The following is a 22109-nucleotide window of genomic DNA, read 5'->3' as shown; positions in this document are numbered from 1 at the left end:
AAAGTGGAATCAATAAAATGATAAACTGCCATGGATGAGAAATTAAATCTATGACCCAAAATAATACTTTAACTCCAACACTATATTTCTGTGGTATTTCTTAAATAGTTCTGCTTCCGCTTATGAATTGTTGAAAATTTTCCCAAGCTGTGACATTTCTGAAGAGGTAAGGTATTAGATCTTGAAACACATGTATGTAAACCGGCTGGAACACAGTTCGTTCCCAGTGAGTAGAAATTATTATCTTGTCAAAAAATTATTAATATGGGCACAGGCTTCGTTTTTACCCTGTTTCCTTGTCTGTCAAGGAAAACCTGCATTGATTAATGCATTTTCTACCTCTTCTCACCTCTTAAAAGAGAAGGATAATTTTGAATTGAATGTCACCCTAGATCAATATACTGAACAATGTACTGCTAGAGAAATGAGAGAAGGAAGGAGGAGGGAAATGTTAAGAGAGCTCGGGGTTTAACAGGTTTTATGGAAGTGGTTGGGATTAGGGATGAGGAAAATAGAAAAGGAAAGGGATTTAAATAAAAGTGGATGTTAAGTATGCATTTAGATCCACTTGACCATCCTTTGAAATGCACTAGTAAAAGATGGAATTCTTTTTTAATTACATTTCGAGAGTTGAACTCTGCTTCTTGAATGTAGCACTAATATGGGACCAAAACTGAAGTATCTGGATTTACAAGGTTTATTTATGATAAAAGTTGTGTAGAAAAGGATTAACCTTCCCCAAAGAGAGATTTGGGTTTTGTCATAGGCTCCAGGGAGGTAATTTCTTTTCTTTCTTTCTTTTTTTTTTTTTTAAAGAGGGAAAGGTTTATTTAGCTCATAGTTCGTAGAGGTCTGCCAAACAGGTATTGCAGAGGAGAAACACGGCATGCACAAAGTAGCAAAAGAAACAAGGGGACCTTAATAGCATCTTCCTGCTGTTTTTATCTTACCTGGACTACTTAGAGTGGGCGACACATCCTTAATCCTAGTCCCCTTGAGCCTGGCATTGCACCATGAATCATGTCCAGCATCACACACTCTAGATCCAGCCACCTCCAAAACAGCCCCATCTCATTGGCAAGTGGCTTTGGGCGGGGGGGGGACATCTAAACATAAGTCATAGCATTCTGCCCCTGGCCCCCCCAAAGACTCGTGCATATCCCTTTATGCAAACGGCATTTAGTCCATCCCTTAGAGTTGCCAAAGTCCTAACAGTTTCAGAATTGCTGAAAAGCCCAAGTCCCAAGTCTTCTCTGAGATTTAAGGCAAATTCTTAGCTGCAAGCCCATGTACAAATGAAAAGAAAATTAAACATATCCAACATTCAATGGCACAAGATAGATATTTCCATCCCAAAAGTTACAAACAGGAGGATGCAAAGGAATGGGAACAAAGCAAGTCCAAAATCCAACAGGGCAAACAATAAATCCCATAGTTCCACTTCCAGCATCCCCAGCAATCTGTTGCAAGATATGAACTCAAAAGGCCTTGGATGGCCCCACCCCTATGGTACTCCCTGTGATTGTACCTCCCATAGCTTCTTTCTGTGGCTGGCTTTGCTCACTCATTGCAGCTTTCCTTGGATGATCCACATTCCTGGCTTCTCTAACCTTCTGGGGTCTCCACTGCACCTTTGGCTTCATATTCACAGCTTCACACATTGTCCTCTCAGGGGCACACTACCTGGACTCCTAGGCCTTCTTCTGAAATCTGTGGAATTCTTCTGAATTCTGTGAATCTGTGGAGGCCTTCTGGACCCCATAACTCTTGCATTCTGCATGCACATAAAACCAACACCATGTGGATGATGCCTAAGTCTGCCACCAGCTGGAGCAGTAGCCAGGTTTTCTTCTCTCTTGACTGTAGGGGTCCAGTCCCTGTGAACCAAATCCTGAGTAACAACTTCCCTAGGCCACTTCCATTCTGGAATATGGTGTATAGGGAACTGGAAAAGTGTAGGTTACCAGAAGAACCCTTGTCATGGGTTCTGGTCTCCTGTGAGTCACAATAGATTTAGAGATGAAGCTGGGTTCTGGACCTGATCAATGCTTCTCTGAGCAATGGGAGGTAATTTCTTAGCCCTTGGAATGTGCAATGTGTACCAGTGTTTACCTGGGGCTGTGGACCATGCTAGAAACTGTATAATAACAATGTGATTTATGACAGGGACTTTGGGCCACACAGAATCAGCTCTACTTCTGAATGGGCTGGAAACTGAGGCTAGCCATGCAGAAGAAACTCCAGTAAAAACTCCGGGCCAAGCCTTAGAAGAGCCTCCCGGGTTTACCCTACTTAGCATGTATCTTCACATATCACTGCTGGAGGACATAAGTACTATCCATACAACTGCTCTACAGGAAAACAAGTCAAGTTTGGCAGTTAGCATCTCCTGACACTGCATCTCTTCCTTTGTCTGATATTCATCTGCATCCTTTCAATAGAACGAACGATACCTACGAGTAGAATACGTTTTCCAAGTTCAATAAGGTCCTTTAGTGAATTATCAAAATTGACAATGGTGTGAGGAACCTCTCAAACTTGTGATAGTGTCAGAAGTAAAAGTGGTTGTTGGCACCCCAAATTGTAGAGTTGATGTCAAAGGTGAGGGTGGCCCAAAAGAACCGTAAGTATTGCAGAAGTATATTGCAAAATATAGTTTTAGACACAAATGTAAAACAAAAGCATTTATGGGAAAGCCTAAAAGTGAAAAGGAGAGCCACATTTAGGAGAGAACAAGTCTAAAATTCTCTACCAATAAACTGTACTTCAGAGAAAATATTGGAAACTTAGTCAAAATAGGAAAATAACATGACTTGTAAGGAAATGAATCTTATTTTAATGCATTTTACAATACTGATAGATACAATAAATTGGAGGCAGATAATGGAAATAATGCATACTAGCTTTAATGAAATGTTTATTTGTACACAGGGTTCGATGTTTTAAAGCATGTCATGTTAAACAGGCTCCAAAAGGACTATAAATTTACTAATAGTGACTCATCCAGTACAAAAAGCAACTCATAAAACAAGAAATCTATACAAATGCAAGACAGGACAGGACTCATTTTACAAATGTGTGACATAAAATTGATCCAGCTAAATAAAAACAAGTTAAGTAAGAGTTAGCAGTGTATTGCTGTAATTCTAAAAGTTAATAAAATGCTGCAGTATCCAAATTAGAGAATGGCACATAAGGATTAATTCTGTCACAGTATTCTATTCTAGTGCATCATTTTTAGACTATTGTATTCATTTAAAACCCCCATACTCAATGAAAGGGAATTCAAAATGCTGAGTTCCAATCTAAGCATTGCTGCTGATAAACTCACTATATTTTGGAATTGATCAGGGTCTCAGGACTCTAACTCTCTTCATCTCCAGATTCTATATTGGGAATTTTAGGTCAGCATCATATTTCCAATGACCACACAGATCCAAAATCCTTTGTTCAATAAAAAGGGACATTATTAAAAATGACTGAGGAATGCCTAGTCACAGTATCTTTGTATAAAAAAAGGCTGCTGCTGACCACCCCCTGGTGAGCTATCATGAGGTACTGCTCAGAAGCCCTGGCTACAATCCATCCCCTCAACTTTCTTTAGTAATAAAACGCTCAACACGTTTTAGCGGGTTTGTGTAGAAACCACATTTTTACAACCTTCCTTGGAGTTAGGTGGACAATATGAGTGATCCGTTGGATATGAATGAAAGAATGGTGCAGATTCTTCATCATATCCTTTTGCTTTCTCTTCTCAGTCAGGGACACAGTTGTAGAGTTGGTGAGCCAGCTTTGGTCAGGCACATTAAAGGATGCCAGTATAGTACAGCAATGTGCTCTGGACGATTAAATGACCAGAGCCTACTTTCATTTTGCTATGAAAGGGAGAAAAATATCTATATCTTGTTTAAGCTGCTGTATTTTAGAGATTCTTTGTTATAGACACTTAGTTATGCCTCAAACTATAGAGAAGCTGCTACTGGAAATCGGGTGCTATCAAACAAAAGCCTGAAACACATGGCATTGGTTAACTGCTTATGTAATAGGAAATGAAGAAATAAATATTGCAGGCCAGAAGTCCAATGATTTAATAATGCAAAACATTTGGAAATGTTCTCATTTTCCTTGGCTATTTATGGAGCCCATGCTAGCAGAAGAGATTGAAAAAAATCTAGAATATTAGTATACTTTGATTGCACTTTGAAAGTCCAATGATTGAGAACTAGAAAAACCAATTGAAACTTTATGACAAAGAGTAAGAGAAATCTTTGTCTCTTAGAAACTCCACTAGGTCCTTCCATTAATGTTCTTCAGACAATGGGAATCAACTTATTGGCAAAAATCATTGTGTCAGTCAGCTATCTTTTACTACAAAAAATACCCAAGATAAATAAATTTACAAAGAGAAAAAGTTTACTTTGCCTGTCAGACTGGGAGAAAACTGATATAAAATAAGCCCGAAGCGTCTTATAGAAGATATGAAAATGCTCAAACACACAGTACATGCACATACAAAATGACATGGATATGTCTAAGGGAATCCAAAGCCAACTGAGAAAGCTCCCAACGATCAAAGCTAGAATAATTTAAGCAAGAAAAATAAATAATTTAGTATTGAATTATAATAAAAATTTAAAATAAGTATTCCTGAATCCATCCTGATGTAAATAAACAAATAAATAAATGAGTAGAGAAGACATGACTATCCCATGTAGAAGAATGCTGCATAATTTATGTAGCTACTCTATATTTAAGAAGATAGAACACAACTCACCACTCTTCAACTACATGCTGTCCTTAGTGACTTTTTTCTAGCGAGCACAGTACGGGAAAGGAGAGAAAAAGGTATAACTTTACAGTGGAGAAACCTAACAAAGACTACCTCGGCCAGGTGTTGAAGACTAACATCAACAGTAAGAAATCACACTGCTATTATATACCCTCAATAAATGTGATAAGAAGGGCACTATCCTCTGTGGTCTTCCTCCTCAAGTCCAGAAGCCCAATATAAACATGAAAGAAGCATCATAAAAATACTTGAATAATAAGACCATTAAAAATAAGAAAATCTGAGAAACTCTCATCAGCAAGAAGAGGCTAAGGATACATAATGACTAAATATAATATGGTATCCTGGAGGGGATGCTGTAACAGAAAGAAAAAAAAAGATACTTGGTAATAACAAAGTAAATTTGAATAAAATATAGACATTAGTTTATGATGCATTCATTAATTATAGCAAATGTACCATGCTAATTTGGTTAACAGTTTTTAGATTTTAGCCTTTCTAATAGTCATGTAGAGGTATTTCATTGCTTTTATTTGTATTTCTCTAATGATAAGTGTTTCATATGCTTATTTGTCACCTACATATCTTCTTTGGTGAAATGTCTGTTCAGGTCTTTTGTCCACTGTGTAATTAACTTTTAAAAATTACTGAGTTTTAAGAATAAAACTGTATATATTGTATATATTGGTGACAAATCCCTTTTCAGACAAGTGTTTTGAAAATATTTTTCCCAGTCTGTTGCTTTTTTTTTTCTGGTACCAGGGACTGAATTCAGGACCTTGCACTTGCAAAGGTGTTGCTTACTTTTTGATGCTTTTGCTAGTGTCTTTCACATAGCAGAAGTTTTAAATTTTCATAAATTTCAACTTATCAATTTTTTTCTTCTTTAGATCATGTCTCTTCATATTAGATCTAAAAATTTCACCAAGCTTAAAAGATATGTTGGTTTTTTCCTATTTTCCTCTGGAAATTTTATAGTTTTATACCTTTACGTTTAGGTCTATGTCCCATTTTGAATCAATCCTTGAATCTTTGTGAAATGTGTAAAGTACAAGTCAGGTGGCTGTATTTGTCTCAACATGATCTAAACCTGTTTATAAAATCAGGCATTTTTTTTGCCTTTAAGTACAAAAGATCTTTATTCTTAATTCTGAAACTGACTCAATTATGAAATGACAATTTGTCACTGTGAGAGTAAAAGGTCTCACAAACTCTATTCAAGTCTTTAGTTAGTATTATATCCCACTGTCAGTATAGGAGATAAATTAATCAATTGAAATATACAGAAGATAAAAGCAAAAAGGGAACAAACATTTTTACAGGCAGATGATACCAGTTACTTTAAAGGTTAATTTTTCAAATTTACATACTCACAGAACTGTCTAATTCCAGTGAAAATCAAAAGATCAATTCAGATGTACTAAATCAGGCAAGCATGCAAAATTCAGAATATTAAAAAAATGCAAGTCTGGTTGCCCAAATACATTCCTCAGGTGAAGGTGAATTTGAAGATGCTGAACAGAACCAAAAGAATGAGAAGCTGAAAAAGACACGTCAAAAATCACCAGAGAGGCTGAGGATTTAGCTCAGTGGTTCTGCCACCTGCCTCACAAGCGCAAGACCCGAGTTCAATCCCTGGTACAAAAAAAAAATCACCAAAGTGATTCCCTGGTTTTTTTTTTTTATAAATGAGGAGAGTGAGCAGACATGAACTAGTGAAGCTCATATGGTGAGAATAGGTACATGTATCTAAGTCCAGTACTATTTGTAGTTCTACTCAAAATACAAGGAAATGAATACCCAGAAACATTAAGTATGCTGATTTAAATAGAACAGCTCAAGACTGATAATGACAGAAGAGGTGAAGCCATTAGTACAGCACAGCAGCAAACCACATGTCTTTAAAAGTAATGGAAAGAGGATCTGTCATTTTAACACTCTTCAAAAACACAATCAATATCTAACTCTCACTTATAAGAAAATGGGGTAGCTTTAAAAATGTACACCTACCACTCCCCCACACTTTTTTCTCTGTTTTTCCTTTTTCATGGTGCTGGGGCCAAGCCTAAGGCCTCATGCAGGTTAGATAAGCGCTCTATACTCAGCTACAGTCCCAGCCCTTTTTTTTATCTTTTAAAACTAAGCACTGGGTTTTTTAATGTTATATGTACATTTTAACTGCAGGTCTAAGGAATAAACAAAATCCATATTTTGGTAACTCATAATGTTTTTATAAAATGAAAAGCTCTCTATTAAAATACTTTTCACTGGGAAAAATAAAAGACAAATGGATCTACACAAAGTAAACATTAAATTTGGTAGATTTCAGTGTAGGACAGTCTATGAACAAGCATATTTACCCTTCTTCGCCCACAGCAGTTCAACTTCCAAGCTAAGAATTTAAAAAAAATTTTTTTGAGATTTTATTATGTTGAGATTTGTTTTTCATTCCACATCATCTTCAGCCAAGCTCTGAACACTTATACAATTCTGACTAATTGTTGGGAGCTTAGCGAGAACCATCTGGAATACTGGGGGTGGGAGAGTTTGAAGTAACACCTGTAGCAACTGCTGGGGCGGTCCACACACAACAAGTGCCTTTTTCAGGTGGTCCACACCCTTCTCATATTCACCTTGAGCTAGTAACTCTTCACCAAACTGTATTTCTTCAAGGAAGAATTTTTGAACAGCTTCAGCATCTTTAAGGTCAGGTAACTTGGAAAGCCCAGCTCTCTCCTTGGCAAGCTTCTGTTTCTTTCTTCATTCTTGAAGGCTGTTCTTGAAGTTGGGATCACTTCGCCTCTTGCAGTCGAAGTAGATGCAGTACTGGATGAAGAGGCCCCGCACAGGCCTGCAGCGATAGAGCTGTTCCACCTCCAATCTTCTCTCGACTTCGGGCATGTGCTGGCATTGGCGGCCCGAACAAGAGCTGCAGTCCACAAACCTTGAGAGGAAATGCACCGCCTGCAACCAAAGCCCGATGAAGAGCCCATATTTAATATTTTAATGACACAAATTTAAAAGGTCTAAAAAAATTCTACTAAATGTTATCAAGACAAAATCACAACAAACTTAGTTGAAAGATCTTAATTTGGTTTCATTTGTAATTCTAGAATTGGTCAAAATTATTTATAAATACTATCAGTATCACAATATAAAACACAATGCGTATTTCCCTCAGCTGAACAGAGTGAATTGGCTTTATGGACAGAAAAGGGCTAAGAAATAGAGAGAAACAGGACAAGAAATAAATTGTTTAAAAGTTACTATCTTTGTAGAAGTTAAAGCAAAAAGGACTTCCTTATCACGTTGGCTAAAACTGGCTTATTAGGAGATTTGGCTATGTTTCTCTTCTTATTTCTCAGGAGGTCAGATAAACAGTTTAGTTTCAGCTTTGTGATACAGAACTTTAGCAAGAGTAATTCTATTTTGGTTTGGTGTTCAGACCAACCAACGGCTTTCTGTAAGTTTTATTTAATGCAACTTTCACTTATTAATGTTTAGTTTTAATGATGGGTTATAATGACCTCTTTCTTGCCTACTTCTCCAACATCATCTTTTCATGTTCACTAATTCCAGCCTCCTGGCATTCTTTCTGTTGCTGAATCACACCAAAGTTGTACTGAATTTAGGCCCTAGATACTTTCTTATTTTAAAATTTTATTCTATTCATTAAGTTTATTGGTACATTCTAGGTATCCATTATGATCACATTCATCATTGGGAATTTGTACCTGTACATGATATATCTTGGTTCTTATTTTTTCCCACTCCCCTTCCCTCTTTAACCTCTCCATCCCTCCCTATTTACAAAAGCTTTGTTTCCATTTTTTCCTTTTTCATTTTTTTCTTTCCCTTCCTTCTTTTCTCCTGTACCCCCATTCTCCTCTTTTGAATGTTTTCTTCCTGTTTCACAAGATCTATTATACATTTTGGTCCTCGTTTACACTTTCAGTATCTCACACCAGAGAAAATATTTGGTATTTACACGTGTGTCTTATTTATTTCACTTAAGAGTATGGCCTCAAGGTGCATCCATTTAGCTATACATGCCTCTAGTTTATGTTTTTTATGACTGAGTAGTACTCTGTTTTATTTTTTTAAAAAACACATCTTTTTAATCTAATCATCAGTTGATGGGCATTTGGCCTGTTTCCAAGATTTAGCTATTACAAGCTGTGCTGCTATAAACATGGGTGCGCATATATTGTTGTGGTGTGATCCTTTTAAATTTGGGGGGAACATAACCAGAAGGGGAATAGCTGGGTCAAATGGAAACTCTAATCCTAGATTTTTGCGGTATCCCCACACTGATTTTCACAGTGGTTGCACCAGTATACAGTCCCACCAACAGAGGAGAAGTGTTCCTTTTTCCCTAGAGCCTTGCCAGCATTTGTTATTGACTGATTTTGTGATAGCAGCCATTCTTTCTGGGGTGAGATACTGAAAGTGTAAATGAGGACCAAAATGTATAATCTCAGTGTTGCTTTCACTTGCATCTCTCGAATGACCAGTGATGTTGAATATTTTTTCATATTTTTATTTGCTGCTTCTACTTCTTTGAGAACTATCCATTCATTTCAGATGCCCATTTTTGGATTGGGTCTTTAAATTTTGGGGGTTCTGATTTTTTAAAGTTCTTTATATATTCTAGATAGTTGTACTTTTTCTGAGGAACAGTTGGTAAAAATTTTTTCTCACATTATGGGTTAACTTTTCACTCTGTTGGTAGTTTCTCTTGCTGTGCAAAAGCTTTTTAATAAGATAAGACCCCAGTTGTTGATTCTTTGTGCTAGTTCCTGTGCAGCTGAGGTTTTGTTCATAAAGTCATTTCCTATGCCAATGTCTTCAAGAGCTCTACCAACCTATCTTCTAGCAGGTTTAGTGTTTATGTTGTAATATTTAGATTTTTCATCCACTTTGATTTTAGTTTAGTTCATGGTGGAAGATATGGGTCTAATTTTAATCTTTGGCAAACTGAAACCTAGATTCTCCAGCACCATTTATTAAAGAGGCTATCTTTTGTCCACTGAGGATGTTTGGATCCTTTGTCAAAGATAAGGTGACTGAGTATGTCTGGAGTTGTTTCTGTGTTTTCTGATCTGTTCCATTGATCCTCGGGTCTGTTTCCTTGGCAGTACCATGCTGTTTTTTTGGTATAGTTTCAACTTGGGGGTTGTGATATCCCCTGCCTTGTCTTTGTTGCCTAGGATTGCTTTTGCTATTCTTGGTCTCTTTTGGCTCCAAATGAATTTTTGGACTGTTTTCTCTAGTTCTGTGAGATATGCTGTTGGGATTTCAATCAGGATTGCATTAAATTTATATAGCTGTTTTGGAAGAATGGCCATTTTCACTATACTGGTTCTTCCTATCCAAGAAGAAGGGATACCTTTCCATATTCTTATTTTGATCTTCGATATTTGATCTATTTTTTCAGAGTGCTAAAATTCTCAAAGTAGAGGTCTTTTACTTCCTTTGTTAGACTGATTCCTAGGTATTTCATTTTTTTGGATGCTATTGTGAAAGAAGTTGTTGGCCCAGTTCCTATCTCAGTGAGTCTGTTATTCATATACAGGAAGGTTATAGATTTTTGAGAGTTGACCTTGTAACCAGCTACTCTACTGAATATGATTATTAAGTCTAGATGTCTTTTGGTAGAGTTCTTGGGATCTTCTATATAGAGTATCATGTCATCTGCAAATAATGACAATTTAATGTCTTCATTTCCTATCCCTATTCCTTTTATTTCTTTCTCTTGTCTAATTGCTGTGGCTCATGTTTCCAGAACTATATTGAACAGGAGTAGTGATAGCAGACATCTTTGTCTTTTTCCTGATTTTAGCATGAAGAATTTCAGTTTTTGATCATTTAGTATCATGTTGGCTGTTGGTTTTTGATAGATGGCTTTTATCAGGTTGAGATAAAGACCACCTATTCTAATTTTCTGTGAGATTTTTGTCATAAATGGGTGTTGGATTTTGTGAAATTTTTTTCTGCATCTAATGAGATGATCATATGTTTTTTGTCCTTGACTCTATTAATACAGTGTATTATATTTATTGATTTATGTATGTTGAACCATCCTTGCATGTCTGGGATGAATCCCATTTAGGGTATGTAATCTTCTGCATTTTGTTTGCCAGTATCTTATTGGAGATTTTTGCATCTATGTTCATTAGGGAGATTGGCCTGTAGTTTTCTTTTTTGTTTGAGTCTTTCTCTGCTTTTGGAATCAAGGTAACACTTGCTTCCAGGAATGACTTTGGGAGAATTGTTTCCTTTTCAATTTCATTAAAGAATTTGAGAAGTAGTGGCATTAGCTCTTCTCTAAATTTCTTGTAGAATTCAGCAGTGAAGCCATGGGGACCTGGGATCTTCTTTATTGGTAACTTTTTAATTACGTTTTCAATTTTGTTGATTGATATTGGGTTGTTTAGAATTTTTGTATCTTCTTGGTTCAACTTTGGAAATTCATATGTATCTAGGAATCTGTCCATTTCTTCTGTGTTTTCCATCTTATTGGAATACAAGTTCTCAAAGGAGGTATTGATGATCCTCTGGATTTCTGCTGGATCTGTTGTAATTTCACCCTTTTCATTCCTAATCACATGGATTTGAGGCTTTTCTTTCCCTTTTTTTTTAATAAGGTTGGCTAAGAGTTTGTAAATTTTATTTATTCTTTTAAAGAACCAACTCTTTGATTTATTGGGTTTTTGTATCATTCTCTTATTCTTCTTTGCATTGATTTCTGCTCTGATCATTATAATTTGCTCTCTTGTAAAAGCTTTGGGTTTGTCTTGCTCTTCTTTTTCTAGAAGCTTGAGGCTCAGCATTAGGTGGTTTGTTGTTTGTTTGTTTTTTTTGAGCTTGCAAATATGGGCATTCACTGCTATGAATTTCCCTCATAGGACTGCTTTCATTGTGTCCTATATATTCTGGTATGTTGTATTAGCACTATCATTTAACTGTAGAAACTGTCTAATTTCTTCTTTAATTTCCTTTGTGACCCATTGCTAGTTCAAGAGGATATTATTTAATTTCCATGTGTTTATGAAGTTCTTGTGGGGGGTTTTGCCATTGATTTCTGATTTCATTACACAATGCTCTGATAATATGCATAAGGTAACTTCAATTCCTTTGCATTTGCTTCAGTATGTTCTATGAGCTAATCTATTTTGGAGACCATCCCATGTGCAGCTGAGAAGAATGTGTATTCTGATGTTGTGAGGTGGAATACTTTTTTGACATCTCCTGAGTCCATTTGTTCAAAAGTTTGGCTCAATTCTAATATTTCATTGCTGAATTTTTGTCTAGTTTATCTGTCTATTTGTGACAGTGGGGTAATGAGGTCCCCCACTACAACTGTATTAGTGCTTATTTGATTTTTCATATCCATTAATATTTGTTTTATATAGTTGGGTGCACTAGTATTTGGTGTATATACATTTATGATTGTCATCTGTTCCTCTTGGATAGTTCCCTTTAAAAGTATGTAGTGACCTTCTTTGTCTCTCTTAATTAGTCTTGATTTGAAATCCACTTTGCTGCAACCCCTGCTTTTTTCCAGGTTCCTTCAACATGGAGTATTGTTTCCCATCCTTTGACTTTCAGTCTATGAATTTCTTTTTGAATTAAGTGTGTTTCTTATAGGCAACATAGTGTTAGATCTTGCTTCTTGATCCATTCTGCCAGGCTATTTCTTTTGATTAGTGAATTGAGACCATTAACATTGATGGTTATAACTGATCCGTATTGATTTGTCATGATATTTTCCTATTGTTGGTTCTCTTTTTTCCCCTTTCCATTTAATTTCTTGCCTTGCCTGATGGATTCATTCTGTTGGGGTTCATGGAGTTGTAATCCTCATTGTCTTTTGCTAGGATATTGTTTAGAATTTTCTGGAGTGCTTGTTTGGTATTCATGAAGTTCCTCAGGTGTTCTTCGTTGTGAAACTATCTTATTTCTCCATCAACTTTGAAAGATAGTTTTGCATGATACATCAGTCTGCATTGGAGGTTATTTTCTTTTAGGACTTGAAATACTTCACTCTATGCTCTTCTTGACTTGAGGGTTTGTGTTGTGAAGTCTGCTATGATTCTGATGGGCTTTCCTTTTTATGTGATTTGTCTATTTTCTTTAGCTGCTTTTAATATTTTATTCTTGTGTTGGATTTCTGGATTCTTCACTATTATATGCCTAGTTGTTGATTTTTTTGATCATGGCTAGTTGGAGTTCTATATGCCTCGCTTATCTTTAAGTAAAATTCTTTTTCCCTGTTTGGGAACTTTCCTTTGATTACTTCTGTGAATAGTTTATGTCTTTTGTGCTATCTCCTACTCCTTCATTGACTTCAAAACTCCAATCAATCTTAATTTATTCATTTTTGCAATATCTAGTAGCTGTTGGATTGATTTCAAATAGTCCCTTGTTATTTTTAAGAAATCCTTCTTTTCACATTCACTAACCACTCTCCTGTCTTCTATAGCTGAAATTCTGTTCTCACATTCACTTATTCTGCCGTGGAAACTTTCAATGGAATTTTTAACCTCTTGGATATCTGTTTGGATGTGTTTCACATTTTCTATTTCTTTCCTATGCTGGGTATTCATGGTTTTCATCATTTTCCTCAGCTACTCTATTTTTTTATCTGTATCTGCTCTAGAGTTATTAATCTTGTTTGTCATTATAGTCACCATTTCTGTTGTTATCTGAGAAATTATTTCTGATTTCATTTTTTCCAGAGCCTCTTTCATCTGTTTTGTTACTTCCTTTGTTATCAGTTCAGAGAGTTCAGATGGATGACTTTCTGATTGTTCCACCTTGTTGCCTGTTGGTTTTGCCTTTGGTGAGGTGGAAGTCAGGATTTGCATCTTGTTTAGACATCTTCTCATTTCTATTTTTGTTGTTGCTGTTGTTGTTGTTGATGGTTTAATTCCTGGGTTGATACTTTTATATTGCTTATTGTGAGTGTATTTATTGCTAGTATTTAGAACCCTTACAAGATGACAAATTCTCAGAGGGGCTTTCCAGCTCTGGCCTTTGGGTTTTGAGTCTGTAATGATCCTTAGGCAATCTCAGTTTTGATACACCAGGAAGGACAATTGACTAGAACAATCACATCACCTTGGCCAAAGTAATACAATCATCATCAATGGTAGCATCAAAAAACAGCCTAAAAAGTGACAAACTGTGGTAACAATTAATCTTCTACCTTTAACCACATGAACTAGTCTTGTGGTTATATATTAAAATCTAGTACCAACAAGAAATATGTTTGTGGTAAATAAGCCCTTCAATATAGTAAATTTACATTCTGGGAAGAAGACTTACAAGGAGTTTGAGGGTAAAGAAATAAAAAGAGAGGGAAAGGATAAAAGGCCAGAGGACAAAGGAAGATCATGCAAACTTTGGGAAACTGGTGAAGAGGAAAACAGAGAAGGTAGGAACAAAAACAAGATCAGAATGAACTAACAACAATAGGAAAACTAGAGTGTATTCACGCACTTATAAAAATAAGAACAATCAAGACAAAGCAAAATAGAACAGGAAGGAGAGAAAAGAAGAAGAGGGAGAGGAAGAAGGAGAAGAAGAAGAAGAAGAAGAAGAAGAAGAAGAAGAAGAAGAAGAAGAAGAGGAGGAGGAGGAGGAGGAGGAGGAGGAGGAGGAGGAGGAGGAAGAGGAAGAGGAAGAAGAAGAAAAAGAAAAAGAAAAAGAAAAAAAAGAAAAGTCCCCTTCAAGGTGTGTCTGTGTCTCTGCTGTTGCTGGTAGACAAAGTGGGCAGCAATGTGTAGATCCAAGTCAATTAAACTCAGTGAGCCAACCATAGTCTACTGAAATTTAAGATGGTTTCTGGCTGCAAGGCCAGACGTGACCTCCCTAACCTCCTGTGGGTTTGAACTTTGCACAGTTCTACTTCAGGTTCCAACTCTTCCCCCACAGTGAGTCTGGGTTCTAGTAGGGGTGCTGATCTCAATGACTCATCAACCACTGTAGTCTGCAGCATCTTTATTACAGTGACTTCCTTCACTCTCCTGGTGGGTTTCAGCTCTGAACAACAAGCCTTGGAGAGGCCCTCTCTCTGCTGTTCACCACTGCACCATCTACCTGGGACCAAGCAGCCCTTCACTGTAATTCACCCTTTGTAGAGAGCTGAAAGCAGTCTGAGTAATATCTGAATATTATTTTGCACAGGTAACAGAGGAATCTTAAAACTTTTTTGTTTGGTCTCTGTGTCTTCGTGTTTGAATTTCCATCTCATTGCCTTGAAAAGAAACAAGGTTAGCTTTAGCCCAGAAAATAGTCTGATTTTTGCCAAATCTAAAGCAGCTTCTCTTGGAAGGCTTTTTCCCACACTGATCCCTTTCCATTATTTAGAATTTATTTTTTAAAAAATATCTCCTTTTCATCTTATTACATTATTTTTTAAAATACTCTCTCATTTAGTCACTGTGTTTATTTCTTGCATGGCTCTTATTAATTCCAGAATTGCATTCATTTGTTTTCTGTCTCTCTTCTTTCTTTTCTTTCTTTCTTTTTTTCTTCTCGGTGCTAGGGATCAAACTCAGGACCTTGAGCTTGTAAGGCAGGTGTGGGACCACTGAGCTACAATCCTGGCTCTCTGTTTCTTCTCTTCTCCTCTGTAGAAGGTAAGTTTCATGAGGACAAAAACTTTAGCTGTTTATTTGATCACCAGGACCTGGAACGTAGCAGGTTCTTAAAGAAAAAGAGTAAGTTGTATAATAATAGCATGGATAAATGTAAATTATAAACCATACATTTTTATACAGATAGAACAATTGAGTATTTAAATGTATTAATGAGAAGAATGTACAAAAGAGAATGCAGAGACACTGAAGAGATCCTTCTTAGACAGTATTTACAAGGCAAAGAGGATGTTCACTCCCTCTTAAAGTGAAAAAAAAAACTGGAATCATAACCTAACTCAGGCATTTGAATATTTCAGTAAACATCTCTCAGAAGCCATCCTGCTCAAATAGAAAGATAAAGATCTAGTAAATAAGGGTCAGAATGATGCCCAACTTTTATGTTGTGATAAATTCAAATGAAATTCTAAGTTCCATTTCCTGAAGGCTTCCAATAAAAAAGACCACTTAAAAATAAGGTGAGTAACAAGAATAAACTTACATCTATGCTGAGCTGGTAGGTACATTACAAAGTCAATATGCTAACTCCACATGTTAAACAGTAGGGAGTGGATCTAGGAGTGAACATGACCCATTCAAGTTGAGGATATTTACAGGTGCTTTTGGGAACTGCTGAATTCTATGGAATAAGTGAAACTCTAAAAGCAGATTATATATTGTAGCAAAAAAACAATTACATAGTTCTAAAAAATCACTTCGATATAATTGTTGTGATATAGATCAGTGGCTTGTTTTGATAGATCTCTGAATACAGCTGAGAAAGAAAATGTTCCACTCACTCATGACTTTCTACCACAGTAAACATGTCAGAGAGTGAACTGGCAGTAATAGCTAGACCATTTCATCACATGCTGTATATTCAAGTAGCTCAGTGATTACAATCAGTTAAGGATACACAGATTACTTCTCAAATAAATTCTAATTTCTTGGTCTTACTTTAAAAGTACATGCTATTTTAACAAATTCCCTTTCTGAGATTATTGTATTTCTTTTGCTTTCCTGAAAAGATAGTGTCCTGATGGAATCATTATTTCTCTTATAGAGATATCTTTTAATTAGCAACAGAATTCCTAGACTTAGGGAACAGTATCCAAGAAAAGTGTGACAGTCATAATGCAATTAATTAGCTATAAAAAATGAGATCTTCCCAGTCATTTTAGAGATCTGTCATTCCTATACTGAGAATAAATTCAGACATAATGTAGTGGATTTAATGAATCAGAAGCCCTTCTCTCTCCACTCTGTACTTATTCCATTTATACAACAACATTTAGTTTGATTTAATACATTGTTACAGAAGAAAACATCCATAGAACAGCTATAGAAAAGTGAGAATTGTGTCCCCTTTAAATTTTCATACTTTTAAAATGATATTCAGATGATTTTTAATTACTACAAAAGCATTGAGATGTTAATACACTTCATGGAAAAGGCAGGGATGCTATTTCATCCATCCTTTGCTGCAGTGAATTTCAACTCTAAGAAAATTATTTCTTTTGATCTGCTCTGATAGCATGTAATAAAAGAACAATAAAGCACATGGCTCAATTACCACTCTTCTCTTCAAGCATGAATTAATGAATATCAAATTATTATTAATTGTTTTCTCTGGCTCCCTCTCCATAGGACAATTATACATTCCTGTATTTTGATAAGTGCTTTGTGTTTTAACACTTTGTAAACCAGTCTCTAAGAAGCACAGATGCAAGAAAGTATTACACAGGAGAACAATTCTTTGAATTTGTCACCAATTGCAAAATACATGATTATCTTTCAACATCTCTATTTATGTCAGTTTCTCAAAGTTGCTTAAAATCACTTTAGAATTTCATCCCCACTTCAATATGCCTCCCTGCAAGAAACAGTTATGTATCTCTGAAATATTTTATAAGTTCAATTTCTCAATATTAATAACAATTATAGTTTCTCGTAATTGTTGTTTTAAATTCCTTTCTATAAAGCTCTTCAAAAACTAAAGTTTAAGTAATTAAAAAGTAAGTTAACCAGCATAGCATAGAATATAATAAATTGTAATCACTAGAGTTGACAGAAACAATATTAATGGATATTTATAGACACTATAAAAATTCTGTGTAACTGATAGTTCACTTTATTTGTATAAGCCTTTTGTAAATATAAAGTGCTATGTAATATGAATACATGTAATGTGCCTTTATAATCCATAACCATTATTTCTTATAGATTATTTGTATATCCAGATTTTTGAATTACATGCAAAGAAAGCTTAACAGATTATAATATGTAAACTGTACATGTCATTTAGTTCACCTATTTCCCATAAATCTATTTCTTTTTTTTTAAAATACAGTACATATAAACTATGGCTGTGATAAAATGAAGGATGACACTAAGGTCAAATTGTTTATGTATCATCTTTTGTCAATAAGCTTAACAAATACATATACTATATGTTTTTAATGAGCAAATTCAAACTTCCTTCAGAAAAAGAGAACTGGGAAAGTAAAAAGTAGAAATCTTTTTGTCTAATACCTCCCATGTTACAAGTAATGTCATGGAGATATAGAAAGTTTAAGTGATTTTCTAAGATATATACAACTTTTTATGTTCACATCTTTGTGCCAAAGTCTGTAGGAAAATTTCTAACAATATTTCTTTTGCAGAAAAATTTAATATATTTGTTAGGATTTCAATAATGTCTGAGAACCTAAATTCTCAGAAGAATAAAGGTGAGAAAAATAAGCAACTTTGCTATAATGGGAACTATGATCTACATCCAGGGATGGACCTGGTTATGGCTGATGACATTTGCCACCATCGAGTGCATTATTCTTTTGACATTAGGAACTAGAACCTTGTGAGTTTCTTATCACTAGCCAGATCCCAGATGACTCTTTTCATTTATATAATCTTATTAAAAGTAATTAGATTATTTATATAATATCAGAATTATTGCAATTTTATACAAATGTTGATCTTCAATGTAAAAGCTTGTCTAGATTGCATGTTCTTAAAACTTGGAACTTTTAATTCTCTAATGAATGCTTTTCATCTTGATTTCCATGTGCCAGCATTATTGAATCCACTTGGCTGGGAGGAAAAAGAACAGATAACAAATTCAGTACAAAAATAAGCCCACAATCGAAATTCAAAAAAAGACACTTCATCCAGTAAGTAGTGATGGATTAAGCATTCCAATTTACCTTCTACTACTTAATTCAGCAATGTGGCTTTTGGTCATACATGAAGTACTAAATGCTAGATATGCATATTTAAGATGTACCTGAGAGTCATAGCCTGACAACCTATGGGTATTATAAAATGTGATATGCCTATAGAGTGTATATAGTCAGGGAAGAATGTACCAAGACTTCTGAGTCTTTTGGTAACCACACCCCCTAAGTCATGTCATCAAGTTATGAGAGACTAAAAGCTTTAGAACTCCCACCATGTCCATTAAGACCCATGATGTAATATTGGATGGTAATAAGGCTGCTAAATTAGAAAGAAAAGTGAAATCTGAAAACTGTCTGGGGAAAGCAGAAAATAGAAGACAAAGTATGAATATAATTAGCTCTATTTTTGCAATTGATTCTGCAGCCTGATGGAACGTGGGTTTCTGAATATTTTTTCGGTGCATTTTCCAGATGTAGCATCTCAGTAGCTCATTAGGCTGACATATTTGTCATTAAGTTCCATAGTTTGGATCCCACGTAGGAATCCCAAATGTTCCTTTCATTCACTACAGCAACAAGACATCAGGAAAAAATTGCCTTTCAAACAGTACTGTGGACCTTCTCCTTGATATCATTTTCATTGTTGTACCTAGATACTATTGAATAAAATGTAGATACCGACTTTTAAAATCAATCAAGCTTCATAGGACTTTATGTTGTTCACTTATCATCACTGTGCATATCTCTTAGGTAAGCTTTTAAACTTTTCATGCTTACTTTACAGAAAATGGTAGTTAAAAATACATGTTCTTCATGTTGACCAAAATAAGTCAGATACAGGAAGTATGACATGCTTTCTCTCATATGTGGAAAGAAAAAAATATCACCATAAGTAGAAGAGGGACTATTAGGGGCTGGGCAGGGGGACTAGAGGAAGACAGAAGACCAGACAGGATAGAAGTAAGCATGGACATGATCAATACATGATACATGGATAGATGGAAATGTCACAGTGAAACCCATTACTTTGTATTATTAATAGATGTTAATTAAAAGTATGTGTCCTTTTTGTTTTCTTCTCATATTATTGAGAATTACAAGACCAAATTATAGTAACCTTTGGTCTTAAATTGTTAACAAAAATGAAGTTAGTGTAGAATTATAGAAAATTCTATTTTTTTTCATTTTAAAGTAACATAAAAGGCACTTATTATAATACCTAAATTAGATTTTTTAAAGACCATAAAATGCAAGTGTAAAAGTTCATTCACAGAAATGAATTTCAATTAATCATTTTATCAGAGAAGATCTATTTTTATTGGAAAAAATGGAAAATTTTCTAAAATAAACAGCCACTTTGCTTAGTTGTATCTATGTCCTGTTTGATTATCAGGAGACAATATAAATGTTAATTGATTTTATATCTTTAAACAAAATATGACCATGATGTAACTACTTGAAGCTGAATTTTTAAACTAAATACAATTATAAACTAGTTATGCTTTATTGAAATACATAATTTTAAATAATACTTAATTCTCATTAACGTTAAAAGTAATTGTTCCTAGCACAAGGACCCGAGTTCGATCCCCAGTACCAAAAAAGAAAAAAAAAAGTAATTGTTCCTCACAGAATGTAGCACTTACCCATAACTTTAGAGTAGCAAGGTTCACAGTGTATTGTTTGTCTATAAATCCAAATACTGTCACCTGCTTTCAGATTTTCCAAAGGCCGTTTGCATATTTCACACTAAAGAAGAAAAAGTAATATAAAGTTTTTTTGGTTTTTTTTTTGTATTAAATTCTTTTATTGGTACATTGTAGGTATACAACACAATTACATTTCTCATTGGGAATTGTACCTTTACATAATGCATCTTGGTTCTTATTTTTTCCCCATTCCTAGCCCTCCCTTCACGCCCTCCACCCTTCCCTATTTACAAAGACTTCATTTCCATTTTTTCCATTTCTCATCATTTTTTCCTTTCCCTTCTTTCCTTTCCCCTGCCCCTCCCACTACCCCTACCCCTTTGGACCTTTCTTCCTATTTTGCATTATCGATTATTCATTCTAATCATTGGTACATTTTAGGTATACAATATAATGACATTCATCATTGAAAATTTGCACCTTTACATAGTCTCTCTTGGTTCTTATTTTTCACCCTTGCCCAGCCCTCCCTTCAACCCCTCCAGTCCTCCCTATTTACAAAGATTTTGTTCCTGTTTTTCCATTTTCTCATATTAATCCCATTCCCTTCTATCCTTTCCCCTAGCCCTCCCACTTCCTTCCCCTTTGCCCCTTTTCTTCCTATTTCACATTACCTATTATACATTTAGTCCTTATTTACACTTTCAGTTTCTCACACCAGAGAAACTATTCGGTATTTACACATGTATGTCCTATTTATTTCACTTAAGAGTATTGCCTCAATGTGCATCCACTTAGCTATAAATGTCTCTAATTTCTCATTTTTTATGGCTGAGTAGTACTCCATTTTATACAAAAACCACATTTTCTTTATCGAGTCTCCAGTTGGAACAGAGGTTAGGTAGAACCCTTGAAGACATCGGTGTAGGAAAAGATTTTATGAACAAAACCTCAGTTGCCCGTGAACTACCACAAACAATCAACAAATGGGATCTCTTCTTATTAAAAAGCTTCTGCACAGAAAGAGAAACCACCAGCAGTGTGAAGAGACAACCCACGATGTGGGAAAAATTCTTCACCTGCTCTTCCTCAGACAAAGGTCTACTATCTCGAATCTATAAAGAACTTAAAAAGATCAGACCTCTCAAATTTAAAGACCCAATCTGAAAATGGGCATCTGAAATGAACAGACATTTCTCAGACAAAGAAGTAGAAATAGCAAATAAATACATGAAAAAATGTTCAACATCACTGGTCATTCGAGAGATGCAAATGAAAAAATGCTGAGATTCCACTTCACTCCAGAAAGAATGACTGCTATCATGAAATCAACCAATAACAAATGCTGGTGGGGCTGTGGGGAAAGAGGAACCCTGCTCCACTGCTGGTGGGAGTGTAGACTGCTGCAACCACTGTGGAAATCAGTATGGAGATACCTCAAAGAACTAGGACTGGAAGTCCCATTTGACCCCACTATTCCACTGCTGGGGATCTTCCCCAAAGAATTAAAAGAATCATACCACAGTGATATATGTGCACCCATGTTCATAGCAGCGCAGTTTGTAATAGCTAAAACTTATAAAGTTTATATCATAGATTAAGTCTAGATTATTAAGAGAACAGGAAAAGGGAATCATATTTAGTTCATTCAGAAACTTCATCCATAGCAACACTCAGAGGCAGCCTCAAGAGAAACCATGGGTTAATAAGAGTGATAATACTAAAAAAGAGAAGCTGTAGGAAAATTGGAAGTATATTTGTCTATAAATCACATGCTAAGCTTTTCAAAAAAATTCTCACAGCATTTCAAGGAATAACTGCTGCTGGAGTTTTCTACTCAACTCACAATGCA

General features: G+C 35.3%; 1 protein-coding gene and 1 pseudogene across 19 annotated transcripts in view; both read right to left on the bottom strand.

Moving 5' to 3' along the window:
* Nucleotides 1-7111: 7111 nt before the first annotated feature.
* Nucleotides 7112-7853, bottom strand: LOC101714713 (mitochondrial import receptor subunit TOM20 homolog pseudogene; annotated as a pseudogene).
* Nucleotides 7854-17540: 9687 nt separating this feature from the next.
* Scel (sciellin) overlaps nucleotides 17541-22109 on the bottom strand; it is a 96327-nt gene continuing 91758 nt past the window's right edge. For 17 of the 19 annotated variants that reach the window (XM_021258648.2, XM_021258652.2, XM_087192962.1 and 14 more), the window contains 2 exons: nucleotides 20255-20357; nucleotides 17541-18522 (listed from right to left, as the gene is read on the bottom strand). In XM_021258648.2, the coding sequence (XP_021114307.1) occupies nucleotides 18506-18522; nucleotides 20255-20357 (120 nt within the window). In that variant the 3' untranslated portion in view covers nucleotides 17541-18505. The remainder of the gene's footprint in view (nucleotides 18523-20254; nucleotides 20358-22109) is intronic. The other 2 variants (XM_087192957.1, XM_087192961.1) reach the window with 1 other exon arrangement.

Source organism: Heterocephalus glaber, unplaced genomic scaffold (assembly GCF_053883595.1).
Source record: "Heterocephalus glaber isolate CG9 unplaced genomic scaffold, H.glaber_assembly_v1.0 deba00001577, whole genome shotgun sequence".
Lineage (NCBI taxonomy): Eukaryota > Metazoa > Chordata > Mammalia > Rodentia > Bathyergidae > Heterocephalus > Heterocephalus glaber.
The sequence above is the reverse complement of the archived record's forward strand: the minus strand, read 5'-3'. Positions and strand labels throughout refer to the sequence as shown.